Source organism: Mixophyes fleayi, chromosome 2, assembly GCF_038048845.1.
Source record: "Mixophyes fleayi isolate aMixFle1 chromosome 2, aMixFle1.hap1, whole genome shotgun sequence".
Taxonomy (NCBI): domain Eukaryota; kingdom Metazoa; phylum Chordata; class Amphibia; order Anura; family Limnodynastidae; genus Mixophyes; species Mixophyes fleayi.
The window spans coordinates 18,236,816-18,253,188 of NC_134403.1; the positions used below are offsets into that span (position 1 = coordinate 18,236,816).

A 16,373-nucleotide genomic window follows, 5' to 3' on the forward strand; every position below is an offset into this window, starting at 1 on the left:
TGGGTAAAACAGACACAGCGGAGTGCTGCTCACAAGCTTACGATCTATAGAATGTTCAGATTGTTTATTGACCTCTGAGCAGTAGAACATTCTGAGACATTTTCTCATTTTTCTATGCGTTTGGCGTTCTGTTAGAATTCCCCTGGTTCTGTCGGAGCCAAGGAGAATTATCTTGTATCTACGCAGCGGCCTGCTAGCTTCTTATTAATTCTAAAACAAAAACAGTTTTGTGCCTTGCTTATTGTTTAGTCCCAGCTGTGTGCTTTATTCTGTCTTCTCACAGTTCACTTCACCACCATATCCGCATCCAGTCAGACAACTAATTAGCACAACCTTCAGGATTTAATAAACTGTAATTACAATTGCAAAACCTGATTAGAAAAGGGGATAGATATAATGATTTTTAGTGGCGCGTGACCTCCGGTGATGCGGCTCAGCGTTATGGCGTTGTTACGGGGAGCTTTCTTTTGACTTTGCAGAGTTGTGTTATACTGTTTAACTCTGTGTAGCCGCTGCCAAACCTTTAAGAAATCCAAATATCATCAGTGTATTTCCACATGGAACCCCCCACCCCCAGATAAACTTCATTATCTGCTTTCAAACATATGATAAATTTTTGTGTTAAAAAATAAATAAATAAGGATAGCACTTTTGCACTGCAGCTTGTCTCCAAATTCTCATTTGCATAAGAGAGCCACGGATAGAATAGGATCTGATGCCAGGACAAAAAGCTGAAATTGTAGTAAGTTAAGCTGATGATTCATTACTAGCTCTGCGCCTGAATATGAAAATACCAATTTGTACAGTGCCATGTGCTGTGCTGTTATTAATTTTTTTTAGAATTCTTTTTGACATGGTCTAATTTAAGGCTTTATCCCAGGATGATTTTAACGTTCTCTGAGCTTTATCCCAGGATGATTTTGAGAAGCCTCTTGCACTGTATGCTGAATACAATTCCCAGTGTCTATTTTATATAAATCTGTGCATCTCTTCTTATACATAGACGAGCACAGTACCACTTCTCGGTCTGTATTTGGGCTCAGTTCTTCGTACCTGTTCTTGTTCTGTATGTAATACAATTCTCTTTTTTTTTAATCCATTCATGTTTTGCGGTTGCTCCCTATGACTTGTACCAGTGCTGCCGTAAACTGGCCGAAGTGAAGATTTTTATTAGCTCTGCAAGTTCTCGATAGCTGTTTAAACTTTTACAGTTTACCAACAGGAAACCTGCTGTGATTTGACTGCACAATGTCATTTTATATGGGCTGAGTATTTGTACCTTTTTATAATGTAGTATATGCGTAATAGAGATGAGAATGGACTGGAAAGTCTCTGTGTTTTTCTAGAATCCAGCGTTTCAGAAGCTGTTGAGTAACTTTGCCTCTGCGCTCTGTGTGGGTAGAATTATACTCTTTGGTCCCTACAAGTGTTTTTAATGCTAGTAAAATCCGTGGAACAGTCTGCTCATATCCGCTGCTGCTAGCGGTCCGTAGTGTTATATTTGCATTCAATTTTTTTTTTTTTCAGAATGCAAATTGTTTTGTTCTTCTGTTACCAAGGTCGAAACGTATTTAAAAGCCTGAAGTGACTTAAACGCCAGCAACAACCTCACATTCAAATGTTTGCATTGCATGTTTGCCATAAAAGTGCAAAATGCATTTCACTGCCTAGTATGTGGTATAAAACAGGGATCATGCTCCATTTCTACCCCTGTCCCTTTATTTAAATCTCAATCCAAATCTGCACTGAGCAAAGGCCACTTTTATTCCATCCCACTATCTGAGCGTGTAAGCCTTCGTACCCCTGCAGTCACAACGTCGACATTTTAACTGTCGAGATAATGAACATGTCTGTGTTCTGATTGTTGACCGTTTAGTGTCAACTTTCTGAATGGGCAGCTTGGTGGCTCAGTGGTTAGCATTTCTGACTCAGTGTTGGGGTCATGAGTTCAATTCCCGACCATGGCCTTATCTGTGTGGAGTTTGTATGTTCTCCCGTATTTGCGTGTGTTTCCTCCAGGTGCTCCGGTTTCCTCCCACACTTCAAAAACATACTAGTAGGTTAATTGGCTGCTATCAAAATTGACCCTAGTCTGTGTGTCTGTCTGTCTGTGTCTGTCTGTGTGTTTGGGAATTTAGACTGTAAGCTCCAATGGGGCAGGGACTGATGTGAGTGAGTTCTCTGTACAGCGCTGCGGAATCAGTGGCGCTATATAAATAACTGGTGGTGATGATGATTAATGGCGATGTTTTCATTGTCGCCGCTTCGTACCCAGCCCTAAGCAGGTCTATTATTGCCGTCTTGGCCACAAATCCTATTTTTGATGTCTACTTTGGTCTTGGTTTTTTAGATCAATTTGCGGCAGGTTCTCTGCGTGTGTCAGACTGCGTCAGATGGATTACGACATGCGCCTATGTGTTTAGTCGCCAGCTCTGAATACAGATCTGGTTTTAGGATTGCCCTCGGCTCTCAGACCCTGGGCAAATCGTGTTATGGAACATGCCGGAGACGTAACATTGGTGAAGGTCGTTGCGGGGGGAAGTGACCCTGTGATTCTCACTGACTGCTTAATTTATTTACCAAATATTTCCCTGTGTCAGGGCTGCTTTCTCACCACTTTCAGCTGACTCTCACGTTGAGAAATAGCAGAACTTGTTTGGGATCTGGTTTGTTATGTGATTACACAGCAATCGCCTTATCTCTGCAGAGAAACGTTTACTTCTAGATGTGAAAAGTATTTAACCGCCCGATATACTCTGTCCAGAGATTCCTGTAACAGTTTCCTAAACCCGCGTCCCAACTTCCTGCAGAATATTCCAAGATCCGCAATACTAACGTAGTCAAATCCTGTACTAGACGTCGTTAGAGAGATGCAAACCTGGTAACACAATATGGATTCTACTTTTAAAGGACAAATACATTCTAGAATGTAACTCTTCATATGTAAAGAAGACCAAATGCATTGCTCATTGTTACCCGAACTTACACAGGGTCCACACACTGATGTCCTGAAATCATCTGTGCTGCTGCAACAGTACCAATCATGCGATTGGTTTACTTGCTGGAAACACACAGACAATCAGGAGGCGACAAAAAGGTCCTCTGACCACCCTCAAGGGAAAGGAAAACTTTTGCAAATTAAAATTGACTTAAAGGTGATGCATTTAATAGGTAGCGATGGTCTTTAATCCTGCCTGGACTGGCTGCTGCGTGGCCAGCTATAGAGCCTAGAAAACTTCACATTGCAAACGGCTCGTAAGCCGCTCATTCAGGACTTTTATTAAATATAAATGTTCTTTCTATTTGCTTTTATCAATTGAAGTTCAAATCGGGTAAGGGAATAAAATGCACCCTATTTCCTAACCTTTATTTATATAGTGACCGCATAAAAGGAAAGTTAGTTCAATGAAATATGTGGTTCTGAAGTGATCGGAGTTTGGACGCTGATGTGGCGTAGACCTCCTTACTGGTCGTCCCCAAAACAGACTCAAACCCCTACAATCTATTTTGCATGCAGCGGCAAGATTGATTTTCCTTATAAATCGTTATTCCTCTGTTGAATCACTCTGTATGACTCTACACTGGCTGCCTGTTTTCTATCGAATCCAATATAAAATACTTTTACTAACCTACAAGGCTGCACCAACATACATCTCCTCTCTTGTCTCAAAATATCTCCCAACTCGGCAACTCCGTTCTGCACAAGATCTGTGTCTCTCATCCACCCTCATTACATCCTCCCATTCGTGGTTACAGGACTTTTTTTGGGCTGCACCCACTCTATGGAATTCTCTCTCTCGCACAATAAGACTCTCCTCTGGTCTACAAACTTTCAAGCGTTCTCTGAAAACCCACCTCTTCAGACAAGCTTATAATATTCCTCAGCCACCCTCTTAACCTCACTACATTACCCTATTACTACCCGTTACACAATTTCACACAGACAACTACCCCCTGAACAACATTGTTGTGTGACAGGATCATTTAGCTTATGAGTCACTTTTACCTTTGCAGTCCGGCTGGGCCGAAATGCAAAATGTAGACTTAACCTCATGTATCAATCTCCCATTGTCCCATAGATTGTAAGCTTGCGAGCAGGGCCTTCTCACCTCTTTGTCTGTTTTACCCAGTTTGTTTATTAGTTTACTGTGTTTGTCCCCAATTGTAAAGCGCTATGGAATATGTTGGCGCTATATAAATAAATGATGATGATGGTGCCTACTACTTGCAGATCTTGCCGCACGTCTAGTTTGTAGAAGAGTCTGACAATGTTCTGGGCAGACGTTACGACACACTAGTGCAAGAGCAGCGTCTCTTGCTGTCCGTTGCGTAAACGAGGTCCGATGTTTTGCTAAGCGGCTTTTTGCCTAGGACAGAGCAGTTTTGTTATTCTTCTCCTCTTCATCTGTGTCCTCCACTATTGTAGTAGGCAGGGAGGGGACAACCAGAAGCCAGTCTTTATGATAACGATCACAGCCGTGCAGAGTGTATGGTTAGATGAGTGAGCTGGTCCGCTACTGGGGTCTTGTGTGTGAGGTCGGGGCTGCATGTTTTGGGTTAGCATAATAAGGGCTCCACTTAATTTTGAAGTTAAAAATGGGGATACCCATGTGCCAAGTTTTCCTCGTTCATGTAATCGCCCCCACTTCAGTTTGGGTTCAGCGGAAATCTAAATTGAGCGAAGATAGATATTGTGAGTTTGGATTTTTTTTGGGTGGAAACAAAGGTCTGTCCCGGTAAAAATAGGGACAGCTCAGAGAGACCTTGCTGCAAGGAGAGACACAAAGCCATGCCCTGAGGGGGATTCATTGTAGAAGATTCAATTGCAAACAAGGCACCTGTAAAACGGGGGGAATTCATGTATGAATGTGATCCAAACACATGCATGAGCCATTACCACCTGTTTCTGATGAAAGAGATAAAGCAGCAAACCCACATAGAAGATTATTTGTCCTTTTAAATAACAAGTTAAAGTTAAGTACCTTTTTTTTTTTTTTTTTTTAAGCATGCATTCTTAGCTATCCTCCTACAAATCATGATCACCTTTTTAAAAAGCTCTCCGGTCAGCAAACAAAAAATGGCAGCCAGACACAAGCTCGCAACTCTCAGCAGAGGATGCCACCGTGCAGACAGAGCTCAGAGGGAAGTTCCAAAGCCTCTCTGCTCACAATGTGCCATGTGACTGTGGTTGCCATGGTAGTTCAGGATCATAAATCCATTAATAGCAACGAGGAGAAAAAAAACGAGGGATCATCGTAAATACCAAAATTTTTCTTAAACCCTGCCACAGTGATTAAAACACACGTCTGATTTGTTCATGGGATTGTTGCTTTAGTGTAACATGTTCCTATACATGCCCGCCTACTAATTACGTAGCTTAATATGTCTTCGGGACATTCAGCCTGGTCTTTGCATCAGCCAGAGTTTTATTTTCGTCTCCCAGCGACACGGCTCTGCCGCGCTCTGCATTGATTGCAGTCGTATCCAATGCAGTGGAAAAATAAATCGCTGATGATATAAAGGCATTAATAAAAGGCACAGGAAGAGAAAACCAGAGAGCGAAAAAATTGCATTCCGTAAATGTTGAGAGAAGGCGCTTAAAGCCAATGTCGTCGTCGAAAGGTTAAAAACCACTTAAACTCCTACATGTTTCTCCTACACTTGAATAAACATTAGACAATGTGTTACATGAATTGCTTTGCTGCCCGTGTCGGGGATCCCAGATTAACCCATTGTGTTTCTTTCTAGGGAACACGGTGAGCAATCTAATCATGATACTACCTCCGATATACGGAGCCATCCAGACCGTCAAAGATGGGCTGGAGACCCGGTACCTGGTCGCCTATCTGGGTATAGCCGGTAAGTGCTCATGGCGTCATTTTAGAAGGGGGTTGCCGGGTTTGTGTATCCGAAATGCTGACACGCGTTGCTCTAAAGTTCACATCTGAAAATGGTGGCTCTCTGGCTGTTGCAGAACTGCAAGTCCCAGCATGCCCTTTGTATTCGTTATGCAAGTTATTTTAGTATGGTCGCTGATATAACAATGTACTTCTTGTGTTTGCAGCTGTCGGGATGGGGTCCTGGTGGTTTCACATGACGCTGCAGTATGAAATGCAGGTAAGGTTTCACATAGGTCAAATGATGACCCGTTAAGACCGTGATGGGTGACAGGCGGCCGGCCGGAGGCTGTATGCGGCCCTCCTAGCCGCCCATGTGCGGCGCCACAGCTCATTCCTGCTTGTTAGATGTGTTTGTTATAGTGTGTAAAACTTCTGCTGATATGTTGTTACAGATAGAAGTCTCTGTCTCTGATGAAATCATCATCACCATTTATTTATATAGCGCCACTAATTCCGCAGCGCTGTACAGAGAACTCACTCACATCAGTCCCTGCCCCATTGGAGCTTACAGTGTAAATTCCCTAACACACACACAGACACACAGACTAGGGTCAATTTGTTAGCAGCCAATTAACCTATCAGTATGTTTTTGGAGTGTGAGAGGAAACCGGAGCACACGGAGGAAACCCACGCAAACACGGGGAGAACATACAAACTCCACACAGATAAGGCCATGGTCGGGAATTGAACTCATGACCCCAGCGCTGTGAGGCAGAAGTGCTAACCACTGAGCCACTGTGCTGTATTTGATCTTATTGTTGAGAATAATGGTAATATGTGGCCCCTTTGAAGGGTTAGGGGGCCCCACATTACCCTAATCTAAGTGTATTGGACTGATCTAAGAGATAATATGCACTTTAATGGAAGTTTTCTTTTCATGATGCAGAAAAAGCCTCCCCCACATTATAATTCATTTTATAATTCATGATTGTTCCCCATCCATCAGTTAATAAGACTATGGGGGGAGGAGGAGTTCCCCTTTAAATAGAATAATAGGAAGGACTCCGACATGTATTGGTAGATGGCTCACACGTCAGTACATTTGCCTATTATGGGTATGAAGTAAGGAGATATGACAGGCGCTAGGGGCGGGGGGGGGGGGGGGGGGGCTGGGTCCCGTCTTAAAACTTTTTACACTTTGATCTCTGCTGACACAACTCTAATTAAACCCTGTAATCCCTGACCTGCCATTTCTTCTTCAAACAGCCCCTACATGAAAAGGGTTCTCCTCTAAATCACTACAAAGAAAACACATTCACTTCCTTAAATCCCGGGTGACTTACAGGGAATATATTCTTATATATATCCTTATATCTCTGCAATCTGTGTAAATGTTACAATAGACCCTTCACAGCTAATTTTTTTTGAATGGTGGAAAAAAAAAGCTGGTGAAAAAGTAATTTAAATTCAAAACATTTCAGTTGAAGCCAAAGCAAAATTTCACAGTAAAAATGACCTGTTAGAAGCCGCCAGTTGTAATGTGAGTAATTGGTCGTTAAACAAGACTGGTTCCTGGAAGATAATTATTTCCCTGTTTTATAAACGGGCATAATAGTCTAATTATGTTATTTATGTATTAAAAACCATAGGGCAGGGGCAATCAAACCTTCAGGGCTTCGTAAATATGCCTCTCGGGATACAATAGAACTTATAGAAACTACATGATAACACCACAAGATTAGTCCTTTTCTATATACTTATATTGTACTCTTTATCCTCCATAGTGCCTCACCCGGCAACACAGTGGCACAGTGGCCAGCATTGCCATCTGTGTGGAGTTTGTATGTTTTGTGTGGGTTTCCTCCTGAAGGCATACTGGTAGATTAATTGGGGACTTAGATTGTAAGCTCCAGTGGCAAGGACCAGTGTCGATGACTACATGTTCTCTGTACAGCGCTTCCTAATAAGATTGGAGCTATATATATGTGATAATAAAAATAAAAAAATCAGTTAAAAGGTACATTTAAAACTTTGGTTAAGAACAACGCCATTTGAAATGAAGTTTCCCTCCCCCCGCACGGCGTTCAGTGCGTTGACTGTGAAGTTATAACGTAAGGAAAGTGATCTCAGTGGTGCCATCTGGCGGCGTAAACGGTGTTGCAGGGAATTTTGACTTGTATGTTTCCTTAGCGCGGCATCACGTGGAATATTAACGAAATCTCCTGCCATTAGAAGAATTCTTTGTGATGCATCTGTACAAGAAATTGAGGTTCTATCTGCACTTTTTCTTTGATGGATACTCAAAGATTTATGTTATTTGAAATGGAAGATTCTTGGGGGTAAATGTATCAAGCTGCGAGTTTCCGACGGGTTTGAAAAGTGGAGGTGTTGCCCTTAACCACCAATCAGATTCTAGCTGTCATTTTGTAGAATGCACTAAATAAATGATAACTAGGGGCCTGATTTATTAAGGATCTTAACTTAAGAAACTTCTTCTTTAAGTCTCCTGGACAAAACCATGTTACAATGTAAGGGGTGCAAACTAGTTTTCTGTTTTGCACATAAGTTAAATACTGACTGTTTTTTCAAGTAGCACACAAATATCAACTTTAAATTTCAGTGTACAAATAAGCTATCAAGTATTTGTGTGCTACATGAAAAAAAGTCAGTATTTAACTTATGTGCAAAACAGAATACTAATTTGCACCCCTTGCATTGTAACATGGTTTTGTCCAGGAGACTTAAATAAGAAGTTTCTTAAGTTAAGATCCTTAATAAATCAGGCCCCTAGTTATCATTTATTTAGTGCATTCTACAAAATGACAGCTAGAATCTGATTTGGTGGTTAAGGAAAACACCTCCACTTTTAAAGCCCGTTGGGAACTCGCAGCTTGATACATTTACCCCTTTACCCTTGTGTGTATCAGTGCTGCTACCGTCTCCATGTGTAATGATTTGATGTATTTTAAGTTTGGGGGACTCCCGTGTCCTGCGCCTATTGCATGAAGGAAATGACCTGAATGTGGTTCCAGCCACACCTGTACACTCCTTTTTTATATAGTTTCATTTTTTTTATTTTAACTACGATTTGTGATGTTTTGAGGGTTCGGGGGTGTTTGATGAGTGCAGATAATGATCCGTTTGGACACCTGTTGGTGCAGTCTGCAGTACTACGTGCACTGTGGGCAGAGAACACTGATTTACTGCAATATAATCTCTTTATGTTCCTTTCTGTGCAGCTATTAGATGAACTGCCCATGATCTACAGCTGCAGCGTCTTCGTCTACTGTCTGTAAGTAATCTTTATTTCCTTCCGTGCCACACGGAGTTGTTTTATAGTACGTGTTTGTGTGTGCTGGAGTCTTTATAAAAATCGCAAAATCCTTACATGGAGTGAGCCTGGGAGACTGTGTAGCCGATAGAGCTGTATGCACAAATACTACGGGTGACGGATCCGGCGGTGGTGTTTGTCCAAAAATAAAAAAACCTCATTTGTGCTGCGTGCAAACTACAAAAAATATTTATTTGCACAAAATAATTTCCAAATTGCGAACCTTTTACAAATATATAATTACAAACAGTCCAATAATGTCTCTTCCTATTGAATCATATAATGTTACATTTTCTTTTCTTTCAGATTTGAATGTTTCAAGAACAGAAAATCCTACAATTATTTGCTGCTCGTTCTATTAATTCTTTTCAGTCTAATAGTAACTACGGTTAGTGATTATTTGTATCCCTTTTTATGACTTTCTTTGTGTTTTACCTTACTTATGAAAATGTCTTTTATAGGCCTGAACGTTTCCTAGTTTAATGTGCAGCGGTTATTTAGTGAGTTGGGGGGAAAAAAATATGCAGAGAAGTCTACATTATGTGTTTTCTATAAAAGCCAGATGTTATTGTGGCGGTAAATACTTATACTCATTACCGTAAGAGGTGGCGGATGGCGCTATAACGCTGTAGAGTACAGAGGATATAGGACAATCCTAGAGAGACATTAAGGTAACCTTTACATCTCTCCTCAGTTTATAGAAAACAATTCCTTGCTCTCTACCTACCGGCTTCATCAGTTTCCAACCTCCCGCTGTTTTACAACCAGATCCTTCGTTAAATTACACTTTTTCTGTTTTTCTTATTTAAACTCTTTTTATGGCTTTAATAGATCCTAAGAAAAGCGTATTACACATCGCAGTTTTGCATTTCTGAAGCTCTGTCGTACATTGGTAAAACGCCATCTGGCTTCCCTGCAGAATTACAACCGTAAGGAGCGAAACGCGTCCCGTTAAAACTGTAGGGCGTGCCACGCAGACCGCGAGCTTCGAGCTGGTGTGTTTGGGGATTGCAGCCAGAGATCAGATCTCCAGGTCTTCACATACAAAGATTTGTCCTGCCTTGGCTGTGGAGGGGATAAGACCCTCATAAGTTTTCTGCCTGTACAGCAGTCCGTGCTTGCTGGAGAAGTCAGATCCCGGGGGTCTGTGTCTAAGGGTCTGTTTGCAGCAATCCTCCTGGGGTCTGGCTGTGATAATGTGGACAGAGGCTCCCTCTAGTGGCAGCTTGAAGTATAAACTGTATAATTCTGTATTATATACCAAACCATACAAGTTTAGTTGCTGTGAAAGATTCTGTTGAAGACAAAAAGTAGGTAATTGATAATTAGTATCCCCTGTAATGCAGATAAAATTTCGGAAGGTCGGTTTGTAGCTATGTTGCGGATCCTGTGCTAGGCCAAGCATTATATTTTGTTCTCTTTATGTAATAGGATTTACGAAACACAATTTAGTATCTGCGTTGTATACTTGCCCATTGTGCTCCCAAACTATGGCATATAGCAAACAAGTTCCTCCAGTGTATTCCCTCCAGGAGAAATATTTAGTCAATATAAGAAAGTTATTTATAATGCAAAGGAGTATAAGATGGAGACCGGCTAATATGTATTACATAGAATAAATAGATGATTTATTAGATAATGACTGATGATGATGATGATGATAGAAACAGAATTTGACGGCAGATAAGAACCACTTGGCCCATCTAGTCTGTCCAATTTGACCTATGGTAACCTCCATCATTATTTGATCCTTAGTTCTTTGTAAGGATATCCTTATGTCTATCCCAAGCATGTTTAAATTGTTCTACTGTATTATCCTCTACCACCTCTGATGGGAGGCTATTCCACTTATCCACTACCCTTTCTGTGATGTAGATGTTCCTCACATTTCCGCTGAACCTACTCCCCCCCCCCCCCCCCCCCCCCCCCCCAGTGTCAGTGCATGTCCTCGTGTTCTAATACTTCTCTTCCTTTGTAGAATGTTTCCCTCTCTATGTTAACCCGTGCATGATACTCATGCATTCTAGTCAAATCAAGCTACTTAAGGTGTTAAAAAGGTTCTTGTCATGCATTTGGGGCTAGGCCAGGCCTCCTCAGGGGAAGAGCGTTACTTCCCGACGTAAGCGCCCTTTTTTTAATGTGGTTTTGTCCACATGTCACCACCTCATCATTCTTCTCCATCACCTCATCCTTCATCTTCATCGCCACAACCTTCATCTCCATCGTCTTACTGTTCTAAAACCTCTCGATACACAACATTTCTGCTAAACACCTTATCGCTGTGCTCAATCCGTCTTCCTTGAAGGGCAGTATTCATAACCTGCACTTTCACATCACTGCTTCTCCGTACTCGCGAAAATACGACATACAATTGTCCATGACCAAACACAGGCTCTGGTAAATAAATACCCACACGGTCAAGAGTTTGAGCCCTCAACTCGTAAATTTAGCCTTTACTACCCCTCCCACGGGGGGAAGGGGGGATGATGGAAGTTAACTGACTTCACTATTATAATTTTTTTGTCAAATAATGTCAGTATACCAAATTTCAGGTCAATTGGATGAGCCCTTTCTGAGAAAATAGTTTTTTCCACACACACACTAACACACGCCGCTAGGCTTATATATAATATATATATATATATAAGTTTCTATCATGTCCTCCCTTTCCCTTCTCTGTTCCAAACTATACATATTTAGATCTTTTAGTCTTTCCGGGTAATATATAATTTGTATTGTTGTGGATGTCACAGATGTTATTTGTGTGGGTTAGTGGGAGCATGTGTAACAGATCGGAGACACAACAACATTTCTCACTATATGTCTCTCTTTCTCTCAGGTTTACTTACGATGGAAGGAACCAGTATTTCATCAGGTACATTTACTGCACTTACATCCATGTTGATAACGTCATTTCTAATTTGATGCTGGACCCCAGCTTAAATCTAGATTAAAGAACCTTCACGCTGATTAAAACCAATGATCTTGTCCTAATGGGAGAGATCCGCGAGTGGCTGTAGAATCCCACCGGGGGGATTGGGTGGAACCCATCAGTAGTGGGATGTGATAACAGCCAGGGACTGGAGGGGGGCAAGGAGGGGCCGCTTTACGCACTCGGAGCAGCTGATGTTGATTATAAAACAATGGCTCTGTCTTACAGCTGTGCGGATTGACCTCTGACTGTATATAATGTGCCAAGAGAGACCAGTCGGCAGCAGCGTGTGAGGGGCGGGGGGGATTCTGGGTAATCTCTTACCCCATACTGCTCACATCTGGTTCCTATTACAGGAGTCGGCCTGGAAACCTTGTTATGTCCTTAACTTTTAAACTGTGCAAACGCTTCAGATAAAACAGGACAGGAAAAGAGTTAAAATTGTGTCTGTCAAAGAGTGTACTAGCCCCTACTCCATCCACCACTGACCTCCCTTCATTTCTCCCCCCTCAGGTTATGTACGGCCTGCTGGTAATGTTTCTCGTACTCCGATCTGTGTATATAGTTACCTGGTGAGTATCCTCCCCTCGGCGCCTGTTTTTAAAGTTGACCCTACATGGTGGAGGTGGCCATTTTGTGTATGGGCGTGACCTCACCTCCTGGTGGTTTTATTGGTTCATAGTCATGTTGAGGCTGTTCTCATGGATCTAGTTACAGAATCGTCTGCAGATCCACCGTACCGATGTGTATTGTCGTTTCTTGAGCTTTCTCTTTGTCATTTTGTCTCCGCACAGGGTTTACCCGTGGCTCCGGGGAATCGCCTACACCTCTTTAGGAGTGTTCTTAATTGGGTTTTTACTGTGGAACATTGACAACATTTTCTGTGATACCTGGAGGTACGTTTCCGCTGAGGGGTCAGAACTGCGCCTCTTATTTGCTACACGACCAAATATGTCACAGGTTCATGTTAAATTTACTTTAAAATAGTGATCACACGTGATACGCACATGATCTATTATTCGGAATACTTGGGACATAGTGTTTTTTCTGTCATTTGGAGCACCATACTGAAATTGTCCGAGGGTATATTTACGAATTGCTGAGTTTTTTGGGGTGGTTTTTTTTTTTTAGTTTTGTATTTGTTTTTTTTTTTTTCCTCTCCCGTGTAATTACCAGTTTAGCAGTAAAGTTATTATAGTAAGGGGCTCATGATGACTACTTGTGTAAGTAGAACACACCACACAACATAATTTATTTATCAGACGTTCTAAATATGGATAAATAGACTTTTATGTTCTATCTCAGTCAGCAATTCCCAAAACGTGACTGTTGATTTCTACGTCTCTTAAATATCTACTGTGCTGACTTGGAAGGGTATCCAACCATGCACATTAGGGGAATGATCGCATACAGTGATAAATGTCAGAATGGATAACTGCCCCCCCCCCCCCCCCCCCTCATTCCTACCTCCCACTCTTTCCTTCTTTAAGCCAGGTCACAGTTTCCCAGCTCGTCTCCTCAAGTACCCCCCACAGGTCATGTTTTCATGATTTCCTTCATCGCAGACAGGCGGGTTAATCTGTTCAGTAATTAGCACACTTCTCAGAGAGGGAAATCCTGAAAACATGAGCTGTCGAGTTTACTGTAAAACTGTAGATGGGGAATCGCAGAACCAAGGGAAGTGATTGCTGAGAAGTTTGTATTAATGAATTGAACGGTTACGGGATGGGATCATTGTAAAACCCTGCTAACTTCACACAACTTCAACACTAATCCCGGCGTGCATTAACTCTACTGGTGGGTTCTCTTGCAGGGGTTTACGGCAGAAGATGCCCCCGGTGCTTGGGGCAGTGACACAGTTTCATGCCTGGTGGCATATACTGACCGGGTTAGGGTCCTACCTGCACATTTTATTCAGGTAATTATACCCCTAATGTGACTGTGACATATTCGTGTTGATGGTAACAAAAATGTTGGGGCAGGAGGTTTCCTGGATCATCTATAAACCCTCTGCCCACTGCCAGTCCTCAGTGCCCCCTATCCCTGACTATATTAATGAGGATGTAAAAAGATGGCAGTTTGAGAGGTGCAGTCGGTGATCTAAGGCCAGTCTGTGTAACGAGAGCCGTAGAGTCTGTGTCAAGATTTCCATTTATAATTCTACGTTCTAGACTGTAAACTTGCGTTCATACACTGGATATGCTGGTCAGGCAACAGCAGGAAAACTACAGTAAACTAGTCTAGCACTAATAACATTCTTTCACTCGAATAACTCCTTTATATTCAGTGAGGAATATTGAAGTATAAAATTATTTTGAGTAACTCTGTTGCGACACACAAGTAAGACATAGACATAATATCACTAGAAAATATCAAACAAACGTTTTTTGACTTAGAAATTGTTTACACCAATTACCTAATTGATTTATGATGACTGTTGTTTTATGTGAAAAGTTTATTTAACCCTAATAAAATAATAAATTGGAACGCTTTAGAATAAGCCAGTATTAAACCAAGGTACTGTGACCAGGGAACTAATGTAAATTTTAAAAATTTTCATGGCAAATATCTGTTTTGACTGTATTTTGTGTGTCTGTTTCAGCCTATACACACGAACCCTTTACCTTCGATATCGGCCAAAGGTGAAGGTAAGTACTTTTGTTCACCAACTAAAAAAAAGAAAGATCGTTAAAGTGATTTACGGGTCCAAAATACGCTGTGATTACCGCCTATCCGTTCGCTATGTTCCAGCGCTCTCACTGAGATATAAGGCTGCTTTTTCATTAATACTGGTCCAATCTTCCCTAGAACCATTTTGGGGGCAGGGGGGTCCACAAAGTGATTTTTATGTTCTGCAGAAATATGGCATGATGTATAATTTTGTACTTTACGCTAATGAACCAGAGAATGTCAGCTTGTGGTACGATGTACACCGTCTAGCTTCTGTATATGTGTCCTTGTACAGGATGCCAGATCATTTCTTGCAGTAAGTAATTAATTACCATCTCTGTTTCTCCGGACAGTTCATCTTCGGGATGTGGCCGGTCATCATGGTGGAGTCTCCGAAGAAACGTTGACCAACTGAAAGTCACCAAACCACACACAGACATTCCACGATGAATAAAATAATAGAACACTGGGACTCGCTAACTCCGACATTCTATGCAGTGAAAGCGGACTACAAGTATATATATGCATCTATATATTTACAATACACGCGTGTGTCCGTGTTCCTGTGCGTGTAGGCGCACACTTGTATACAGAAGTATATATCAACCATTGCACTGTACTGCCAACTATAGCAAAAACAAACATTGCCAAGTCATGAAGTCACCTCTGTTGACATCGGAACCGTTGGGGTGTTACCGACGTTGATCGAAATAAAGGTTGTTTTTTTTTCTTTTTCTTTTTTTTTTTTTTTTTTTTTTTTTTTAATTATTATTTTTAAATACGACCTTTTAAGCAATTCTATACTATCATTGCTTTGTCTACAGGCCATACTAAAACCTCACAAGCTAAACAAGAGCTTGCGATTTTCAAGTATTACATTCTCATCCTGAACCCGGATGTTTTTAACGCACAATCTTTCCTGTTGGTTGTTGCTGATTTGAGGTTAAGCTGGGTATTAAAGGGGCACCAGATTGTGTTTCTAGGGTATTGTTTTTAACCTCTTTGATTGTGGCCGGATACATTATCCCGGTGTTTTGGATGTGCCAGTGTTCTGAAAAATTAGGTAACGGCAGATGCATTCTTGTCTATGGACATAAGGTTGAGGAATAAAGTATACAGGGGGTCACTGGTTATTTCCGTTAGCAGTAAAGTAATAATGTAACAAAAATTAAAGGTATTACCGCCAAATATTGAAAGTTTGGTGGATGTATGCTTAGAAACAGTGCCTAACTTATTTTCTTAATAAATTTTGTGCCTATCCTTTATGTAGTTTTGTTTTTTGTTTTCTCCCAAAAACTATATATATAATACACTTTAATATACACTTGTGTGGGAGAGGTGTTTTTGGGGAAAGTCATTTGTACAGTTAGGGCTAGATTTACTAAGCTGCGGGTTTGAAAAAGTGGGGATGTTGCCTATAGCAACCAATCAGATTCTAGCTGTCATTTTGTAGATGGTACTAAATAAATGAAAGCTAGAATCTGATTGGTTGCTATTGGCAACATCCCCACTTTTTCAAACCCGCAGCTTAGTAAATCTAGCCCTTAGTGTTTATCATTGACCACTAGGGCATCATGTAATATTTTTAATAAAACCTTGC

At 41.3% G+C, this 16,373-nt stretch overlaps 1 protein-coding gene across 1 annotated transcript in view; it reads left to right on the forward strand.

Annotated features, from left to right (window-relative positions):
• Positions 1-16,038, forward strand: part of ACER3 (alkaline ceramidase 3) — a 32,683-nt gene extending 16,645 nt beyond the window's left edge. Inside the window, exons 2-11 of the mRNA XM_075198590.1 lie at positions 5,749-5,859; positions 6,065-6,117; positions 9,080-9,132; positions 9,478-9,559; positions 12,011-12,046; positions 12,617-12,675; positions 12,898-12,999; positions 13,917-14,021; positions 14,706-14,751; positions 15,127-16,038. Coding sequence (XP_075054691.1) covers positions 5,749-5,859; positions 6,065-6,117; positions 9,080-9,132; positions 9,478-9,559; positions 12,011-12,046; positions 12,617-12,675; positions 12,898-12,999; positions 13,917-14,021; positions 14,706-14,751; positions 15,127-15,180 — 701 coding nt within the window. The 3' untranslated portion in view covers positions 15,181-16,038. The remainder of the gene's footprint in view (positions 1-5,748; positions 5,860-6,064; positions 6,118-9,079; positions 9,133-9,477; positions 9,560-12,010; positions 12,047-12,616; positions 12,676-12,897; positions 13,000-13,916; positions 14,022-14,705; positions 14,752-15,126) is intronic.
• Positions 16,039-16,373: the final 335 nt, after the last annotated feature.